At 41.4% G+C, this 9,953-nt stretch overlaps 1 protein-coding gene across 1 annotated transcript in view; it reads right to left on the bottom strand.

The window, feature by feature from the left end:
* Nucleotides 1-1,413: 1,413 nt before the first annotated feature.
* The window catches only part of LOC122777751 (vitamin D3 receptor A), a 69,629-nt gene continuing 61,089 nt past the window's right edge, over nt 1,414-9,953 (bottom strand). Inside the window, exons 7-10 of the mRNA XM_044039191.1 lie at nt 8,963-9,140; nt 7,357-7,508; nt 6,654-6,770; nt 1,414-4,669 (exon numbers count right to left, since the gene is read on the bottom strand). Coding sequence (XP_043895126.1) covers nt 4,416-4,669; nt 6,654-6,770; nt 7,357-7,508; nt 8,963-9,140 — 701 coding nt within the window. The 3' untranslated portion in view covers nt 1,414-4,415. The remainder of the gene's footprint in view (nt 4,670-6,653; nt 6,771-7,356; nt 7,509-8,962; nt 9,141-9,953) is intronic.

Raw genomic sequence — 9,953 nt, 5'->3', positions numbered from 1 at the left:
TGTTTTTCTGGGTCAGACGCGAATAAAGGAGCAATTTCAGCATCGTCATGCACGTCGTCGCACCTCCGGTTCCAGAGCAGCTGTTCTTAAGACTCCCATCAGCCCTTGGTGCACCACAGTTATACCAAAAGCAGAGCCTGCTTGGCCGCTGAGTTAAAGCTATGAAGAGTAATCCTGCTGTAGTTGGCTATTGCAAGAAGAAGAGGCGGTTAGGTGGTTGGGTGATGAATGAAGAGGCACGCCCATGCTGCAGTTGCGACAGTTTGCCATTGGCTAAATCCTGTGTCAGTCAGTTGAGGCAGTGTTGGTTTATGATCACTTGATTGTGTATCACACAGAGCTCCTGGAAAAGCAGATATAGCTTCTTTTTTTTCTTCTTCTTCTCAAACACAGAACTGGGGACCGTCTTTACTCTAACACATGATGAGCTCCACTGCGTTCCTTCCCTCTTAGGTGAAAGATCCAGGTGTAACATGGCTGCACTGACTTCTGTCAGTCTTTCGTTACTCCAGTATGAAAAGGAGGGATAAAGGGTGACCAGTGTCTCTTCCCTGTCCAAACAATGAGTTAAAGCCACATCATTGGTTAAAATGGCTCTTCTGGGAAAGCGAGCTTGTTCATCTGCACTTGAAAAGGCCCCAGGAGTTCACTTTGCTCATCTCTGCTTCATTTCAAAGACGTCCCAGTGCAGCAAGCCAAGCGTTAGCTAGACAGCAAATACTATAACACATCGATTGACAGTATTGTAAAGAATAAAACAGAGGAAATCAAAACAAAAAAGTTTCACTAAATGAAAATATCATGGATATACTGTATAATTGTCAAAAGCTTATCGATTGACTTTAGAAAGAGAGAAAAAAGAGAACAGACCTACATCCATAAGCCTGGAACGGACAGAGGGGACATTTCCTGTGGAGACGCACTGAGTTGTCGGGGTGTCTTTAAAAGGATGTTCACACTAAATGTGTGTGAAGAGCGTGCGTGAGACTCAGCCAGCTGGAATGCTCGACACGACCACCACTGGGAATGTTCAGTCACTTGAGACCTTTGCAGGTATAAATCATTAGGTTTCTGAGTCCCAGCACTGCACTCACTGTGTTCACTTCAAAAAGAGCGCCATCCTATAAATTGACAGGTTTTGCATGTTGTCTCAAAAAATGTGTGTCAAACCAGTGCAACTTGTTCTTGAAGGTACAGCGTGTGAAACATGTTGTTGAACATGTTGCGTGTTACAGGTGAATGTCCTTCACCTCACCACGCCCCCTCTGAGAGGGTTGGAGAGACTATGTCGCCTTCAGTTAACAAAACTCTAACACACACTGGACCTTTAAAGGAATACTTCACCGATTAGCATTTAGCTTTGTATTACTACTATTACTTTATTTTATTACTTGTTTTACTATTACTACTCCTATTCTAGCAATACAAAGCTAAATGCTTATCGGTGAAGTATTCCTTTAAGATGAATCAAACCCAAATCAGATGGTTTTCTCCTGAAAACAACTCAGTAACTTCTCCAGGATTTGTCACCTCTGTGCATTTGAGTTAAATACAACATAAGAGTCCATCTCCTAATTGCATATAGTGCTGTATCTCCAGAACATCTTGCTATCAACAACTGAATTCTTAGTATTTTTTGCCTACATTAATCTCTAACTATGTACAGACTTAGCAAGTGGTATTTACAAAGTTTGTCCACAAGGGGGTGATCCAGGTCTGCGTGAGGGGAGAGCGCGCACCATGTCAACAGAAAGGTGATATGATATGTAGTGACTTTTAAAAAGTAAAATCCTTAACCTCGCTTAAACGGCTGGTGTTGAAATGATATATGTTAACGTGTCAAAAACAGTATGAGGCTTGGTTTTATGTAGAATATAAAAAGGTTCTTTCTCTCTCGTCTTACATCTCTGTCCTGCCGTTACAAGCATCTGAGGGATTTCATACAAAAGAAAAGAAAAAAGAAACTGCTGTATATTGCTACCATCTGTACAATATTCAATTTGCCCTGAAGAAAGAAAAACATGAAGCTGATATTAATCAAAGAATGTTTCAACACTGGTGACTGTATATTTTATTTTTTTTTTAACGTAGCCATTTAATGGGTATGTACTTTAGCTTAATAGATCTGTGATGCATTGCACAATAATGCAAAAATATTTCAAAGCTTATGTTCATTTTTTGTAACATAAGCTTAGGAATGAAAATCTTATAGTTTGTTTTTTTTTATAGTAAAAGTTTTACTTTTAGCTTACATACGCTGTTATTTTTTGTATAATTAGAAATCACAGTGAATCCTAGAGCTTCGAAGACAATCTCTGTCTCATGATTGTAAGCTTATGCCACACACGCACACGCCCGTAAACACCACATACACAAAATCACCAGACAAACTTTTTCCCTGAGGCAACAGCCGGCAGTTGGTTTCTGCCCAACTATCTAGCTCTAACTGTCTTAGCAGCAATCTAACCAGCCGAACAAATGTTTGCCGTCTCTGGATAATCACTATCCACGAAACTTGATGTCGCGTCTACAAACTTCACAGGTCCAATGACGAGAAAAATCCAAAAGAAAAAGTGCTTCCCTGCACTAAACCCTCAGTCAGCGCCTGTACACACACCCCCTTGTGGTCCATCAATATTCTCATTATCTGTACACGCGTCACAAAAACAGAAGGACTCCTCACACACTTGTCAGTGCTTTTCCTCGTGTGTATGCGTCTGTCTTCTCAAACAGGACACACACACACAACCAAGGAGGGGCCTTCAAATCCTCTACATTACACAACAGTCAGAACAAGTTTGCTTTCATGAAAGCAACCATATTTTGCTCTCTTAAATATATCTCTATATATATTTTTTATATATATATATATATATATATCAGCTTGTACTGAGCGCATCATTAATATTTATATAGCAATATACATACATTCTTGTTTTGTGAAATTCCCTTTTGTCTTGTGAGCAGGGAACTCCGACTGTAGCATCTCCCTCCGATCTCCTTGACTAATTCCTCCGAGTCTCGACCGTTTCCTCCGCACTCGTCCTCGCTGCACTTCATCTGACCATCAGAGACCTTTCCTTCACACAGACACGGGGGGGGCTTCGACTCTCGTGTCTTCACCGGGTGTTTTTTTTTTTGTTTGTTTTTTAAAAAAGAAAACCCCAGTGGAGCCGAGTATTAGCATGACATTTAGGGATGCACTGACACTAACATCAGACGTCAGTTAGACACTTGCTGGATAGGGTTATGGCTGAGCCGATCGATGGGACAGAGCTGTCCAATTCTCCAGTTTTCTTTGCTGCATGTTATTTGTATGTGTGTGTGTGTGTGTGTGTGTATGACAGCTAATATATCACAGAGGGAGCTAAAAAGAAAGGTCAGCAGTTTGGCGCTATTTTACACTTGTGCATCATCTGATACGTAAAGCCGGGGCTGAAGACTTTTTTTTTTCTTTAATCAAAAGCACTTTTTAGAACGACGCAACTAGCAAATCATTAGGGCTGTGATTTAATTGTTCTATATTTGACGGCTTAATTTCACTCGCCAATTAAATCAAACGCGATACAATAAACAGTAACAATTCACATCTTGTGAATAATGAAGTTTGGCTTTAAAATAATTATATTATATAGATCACAATTAGATATTTTCTCCAAATCAGTCATTCCTTCACAGAGCCCATTTATCAGCGTCTGTATCAGGAGGTTAAATGTTGCACTGGTGCATCCCTAATTACGTTACGCTACACTCGCCCACTGCCCCAAGCTGTAACTCACTATCAATGTTTCATACTGTTGCTATCAAAGTACTAGAATACCGCCACAGCTAGAAATGTATGTGTACCTGACAAGTGCCAGAATTGTTCATCTGTATCTGTCCCTGTCTGTCATGATGAGGATGATGATGATGTGATCCTGTAATTATAAGGATAATGGTTAAGAGGATGTACCCATGACATCCGTCAAGTTGTTTACCACTGTAAAAAAATATATATGTGGTGATGTCTGGAGAAATATAGTGATGAGGAAAAGGCAAAATCGTGAGTTTGTGGATGTGAAGAGGATCAGGATGTCAATCTATTCCTGAAGTCTGTGACTCAGGATGTCCAAACGACATGGTACGGTGTTTACCAACCCTATCAACGTGCTGCGGAAGTCCACACCCACTTACGATGCTCTAACTCCACATATCCAGAGGTCCAGGTATCGGAATCTTGCTCCTTGAGGTCAGGAGGAAGAGGGGGAGAATGGGCCGGTGATAAAGAGGTGATTGTTTACTGTCTGTCTGATTATCTATTACTCTCCCAAAGGTCTATGGATGTATCAAGGCTGGGGTTTTGGTGGTAAGGGATTGGTGAATCATCTTAATGTGTGAGGAGGGAGTATATGCACACATGATTGCCCCCTTGTCTGCTATGACACCTCACTGCCAAACACTTCCAGCACCAGCGGGGTTAGCTGCATGCTGTGCTCGGGCTGGAAGGAGAGTGAGCGGTACTGCTTGGAGTGCTCCTCATTCAGGCTCCGCAGGTCGGCCAACTTCTGGATCATCTTGGCATAGAGGAGGCGTCCGCCTGGGTGGTTGATCCGGATGTAGGCCTGAAGGGCCTCCGACAGGCGGTCCTGGAGCTGCTCAACGCGAGCGTGGTCCTGAACACCTGGACGATCTGTGGAATGTAGGGAGAGTGTATGTATGAGTCAGTTCCAAAGGGGGTGAAAGGAGAGAAGGAGGCAAGGAAAGAGACAGTGTGGGAGAGTCAGAGAGGGATGCAGGAAGAGTGGCAGAGGGTGGGGTTTAGTAGGAAAAATAAAGAGAGTCTGTCAATCAGAGCGGTTTGTTGCTTTGTTTTGGAAAAGTTTCTGTAATCATAGCCAATCAACATGCTCACTCTTAGTTGATTGCACTGAGGATGCTGCAAACTGCTGCAATATATGTATACTGATGCTTTTGCACAAATGACAATCTAATGGATAACTCGTGTTCATTCAATTTGCAAATAACAAAGCAAGATCAGGTACTTTAATTTTTATACCTGGCTAAAACTAAAACAGTTTTCCCCCATTTTTTCCCTAGGTCAGAATATCAATACAACTTCTACTCCCCTTTATTTGCAGGATTTTCACTTTTTTTAGACAGTAATTTTTATGATAAATCAAGCCATGCAGATATGACGTCAGCTCGCATGCATAATAGTGGCACTAAAAACAATCATGTTTTTAAGGCAATGTGTGAAAACTTCTCACTGAAAATGCTGGCACCAAAAATACGAGCTGAAACACAGTTGCAGGAATCGTTGGCAGGTAGCGGAGGATCCACAGCTGAATGAGGCACAGTGGCCGTCCTGGCTCTAATGTTCTTGACAAACTGACACTTCACCGTTTACTCAACTTTACATAGAAAAACAGAGCGCGCAGGGTTCTGACTTGGCTCGGAAATTATCTGTGCTAATTGGTGTTTTCGCAGCGAGTCATTAAGACTGAAGGACACTGTATAAGGTCAACCTCCACAGATGGCGTCCAAGAGGGAAACCGTCCTTCACAAAGAAGCACAAAAGTGCAAGATTAAACTTTGCCAAAGAGCATGAAAAGAAGTCTGATGAATGTTGGCAGGACATTCTCTGGTCAGATGAAACCAAAATAAATTTGTTTGGACCAGATGGGGTCCAGTGAATTTGGCGTGGACCTGGCTCCCAGGACAACCACATACACTACATAGTGCTGGCTGTGAAAATGGGAGGCAGGAGCAAGGGACTGCCCACGTGCAAAATATGAGAAAGGATAGTATTATTATATACTTTGCATTATGAATACAAGGTATTTTCATTACATTATTTTCACAAGTACTCAGCTAAACACCTGTACAGTTTCGCACACTTGTGACGGTATTGTTGTGACAAAAATCCCTTCAGACAGACGGAGACACCTGCCAAAATACTTAAAACCAGCTCTGGGGCTGTTCCTGCTACGCCTCCAGGAAAAGTTTTTTTTTGTTTCCATTCTCTCCGTCTCTCTCACCTACACACACACGTACAGAAAATGATACCAGCCATACTATCACAGATGTTAATCATCTGTGAAGAACGGCAGAACATCTGTTCTCTCCACAGAATTCGGTTGGACTGTTATCATTCATGCCCGCGAGGATCTAAGATGTCTTATAATTAGAGGCAGATATATCAAAAAAGAAAAGTAGACTCTCATAAATGAAGTGGGGCAAATGTACCGTATCATCTCTCTTTAAAATAAACAAATAAATGTAAAGTGACGTAACATGTAAAGGTTCCGAGTCATCCAGGTCACTGTATCCTTGACGGCAGTGATTAATGTAAGTCCAGTTGCCTATAGCTACACTCTTGAAGTCACATTGTTGTGATTTGAACTGCTAGAGCCTGTAAGATACTGATTCACATGCATTATGTCCTCTATTCATAAACAGTAATGTGGTACTGCTGCTGCTCGATGGCCTTGTTCAAGGTTAATGGCGTCCGCTCGCCGTTGAGAGCTCACAAACCTTCGTTTCTGATGCTGTTTTATAACCTTGTACGTAAATCTGTAGATGAGCATGTGTCACCTTCCAGGAAGAGCTTTTTCATTGTGGCTCAGCTGGAAATACACCAACACAGAAGCGCACACACAGACGGCAGGCAGTACCTGGGGAGAGCAGGCAGATGCCCATGAGCAGCACGTGTTCCTCTTCGTGCAAGTTGAGTTTCTTCAGACCAACCTGGAACTTCACCAGTGGTTCCAACAGCTCCAGAGTGTGACCCGCTAGTAAGCACAACGCAGAGAGAAGCAGTTACGACGGTGATACTACTGACTTATGAATGAAAACACACTTTGTATAGCAGTGGGCTTCAAAGAAAGAATTATTGCTCTCTCTCTCTCTCTGTATTTAGACGTTGCTGACAGAAAACTTTAACTTCCTGTCCGGCATGTGTGAGTGAATAAGCACCCAGTGTGTATTAGTGGTTGCTTTATTGCTTTTATGAAAATACCTGAAGTCAAAACCTCACAGTAATGTGCAAGAGCACATAGAAAAGCTGTGTGTGGCTGATCCTTTTAAGGCTCTGTCATATAAAGTGGGGGAGAAAGAAAAAAACATCACAGCTGTGTCATCAGCTGGAACAATGGACACTTTTCTCTCCTCGTGAGAGTGTACGTAAGTGTACGTGAGTCACATTTTTATCGCTGTGGTGCTTGGTGATGAGGCTCTTAATGGAAACTTCCAGATAATAATAATAATAATAATGCTAAACGAGGAAGAAGAGACGCATGTAGATGTTGGATTGACATGTCTCCGACTTAAAACGAGCAGAAAAACTTCCATTTTCACAACTATGATGATGCAACCAACCCTTTGTGACATCGTTGATGCAGTATTTGAAGTCGGGACCTCCACAACTCCAGGACATGTCCTCGAGACTGAATGACTGGTTGGAACGCAGCATGATGATCTCGATGGCACTTGACTTCAACAGAGCAATCTGGTCTTCAGCTGTCAGCTCTCTGGAATATGTACACAATCACCAACACAGCTTTGAGTTATACAATAATTATGTGATTACAGTCAAGACACAAGGCCCATAAGATTTGAGCATGCTTCAGCATCCCTTTGTTTCTTTAGTTTGATGTTCAACTTCAGGTAAATCACTTGTAGTGTTGCATTTAAACACCCACACTGTGTGTGTGTGTGTGTGTGTGTGTGTGTGAGGAGGACAGCATGCATTTGAACATGTGTTACTGTAGCAACAGCATTCCCAACCAAAGACTTTGTGTGACCCTAAACACACACAGTTCTTTTTACAGTTTTGATCCATAAAGATATTTATTCCCTCACACACATTTGTCTTTCGTTTTTGTATTTCTCTGAAGCAAATAAGTAAACACTCACGCTTAATAAGGTCAGGGTCTGAATTTCAAAATAAAATGCTGCGCATTCATACAAGAGTAACATCTGTGGATTCAGATAAACAAGTGCTTCACAAATTGAGTGTGTCAGACTTCATCTTGTGCTCCATAATAACACAATGATAAAAACCCTAAGTTGATTCATTATCATCATATAAGGTAAAGAAGTGGCTCCAATTATTTGTAAAAATGTGCACATCGCTGATGCACAGCAGCAAAGTAAGCCAGCCAATCAGCACATCAACAAAATGCTGTTACGAAACCATTCCTTTAACCACGCACACAAACACTAATGCACGTGTTATGTACGTGTTTACATAGCAGTTCTGTCTTCTGTGTTCTTTTATTAAGTGCTCTTCTGTGTGTGCATTCATTTATAGCCTTATCTCAGCGTGTTTATGAAGCTACAGCGTGTTCCAGCCAGTTCTTGTTTGTTTGAGAGTGATAATAACATCATGCCTCATCCAATAATATGCAGTGTACATGTGGGCAGCAGATCGAAGTGCTCTGCATGTGGGTTAGGCAGCTAATTCAGGCGGCTTGCCTTTGTGTCTGTGCGTGTTACTGTCGGGTGGACGCAGCAGCAATCCTCACCAGGAGCCAGTAAAACAGATAACAGCAGGGCGTAATAAAGTTTTATTTTCTAGACGGCTGGAACGTGACACCAGAGGATTATAAAACACGGTGCACAATAATATCAAAGGTGATTCTGCAGGTATATGTCAGCTGTGTCGCCCACACTCACAACAGACCATTCAAGCATTTTATTTTTTATCATACTTTTAATTTAATTAGTTTCAGAGTCACAGACCGATTACTTTGTCTGAAAAATTGTCACAAATCTCATTGATTAATATGGAATATGTCATGACACAGCATAATTTAAGACAAACAAAAACACCAAATGATCACATTTGGTGTTTTTTTTAATTAAATTAGATTAATTTACACATTTGACTTTGGTGACATTTAGAGGTAGAATGAAAAAAGACATTGTCAGACAACCGCAGCGTTCTGGATTTCTTTAATCGAAACCAATTATTGCTTCGTACCTGAAGCCTGGGATCATCTTGGCAAAACCAATGACCTTCTGAATGCTGTAGGAGACCAGATCGGCCAGGTGGGGCAGCATGGAGAGCTTAGTGTCCTCCTCACTCGAGTCCGGACTGCTGGCACCGTCCTGGTACATCATTAACAGGTTGCTCAAGTTCATCTTGGTGTCCACTGACTCTGTTTGAGGACAGGATTGGGAGACAAGACAATTAAAGTGAGGGGTGGAGAAGACAACGGACATTACTGAAGGGGAACATGTTGTGGCTTCTTCACCTTTGACAGAGTGATTTTATCTCCATTATCAAGGCCACTGATGGTTCATTTAGTGTTCCTGAGTGTTTTAACAATGTTCCAAGAGCTGTTGGTGTATAAATATACCTGTACTCCCCACCACTCAGTTCAAGAAATGTTGATTAATCTTTTCTTAGATAATCATGACCATGAATTATGACAATCTGGCCAGATGGAGGGGGAGATCATTTAAAAAACTAACTCGACTTGACCCTAAAACTGAAATAACCATATTTAAAAAAAGAAAACTAAAACTACATGCCAACAAAACTTGGATCAATACACATCTTTATATGCTGGAAGAGAATATATTCAAGTTTAATATGAAATTAAACTTTCAAGACTTGGGTTAAACCTGGGTTAACATAATTTACAGTATATCTTTGACATTTCTTCTTAGATTACTCCCTACGCAAGCATTTAATAGTAATTAAGAATGGGGATAAGGAGGAGGACATTACTATAGATAAAGGTCTTTGCAATAAATGTCATTTAAAATGCATTTTATGACAAGAATTTCACATGCACACATGACCGTGTGATAGGAAACTTGTGGTAAGGTTGATCAGACGCATGCTGGATGGACTTTGACAGACACATCAGACTGAGGCAGACAGGCGGTGCAGATTTACAGTTCATATTTCTGTTTGAAAAACAACAAATCCCCTGCGGAACAGCGGTAAAGACAACCCTGAGTCA

This window comes from Solea senegalensis, linkage group LG11 (genome assembly GCF_019176455.1).
Source record: "Solea senegalensis isolate Sse05_10M linkage group LG11, IFAPA_SoseM_1, whole genome shotgun sequence".
NCBI classification, from domain to species: Eukaryota; Metazoa; Chordata; class Actinopteri; order Pleuronectiformes; family Soleidae; genus Solea; species Solea senegalensis.
The sequence above is the reverse complement of the archived record's forward strand: the minus strand, read 5'-3'. Positions and strand labels throughout refer to the sequence as shown.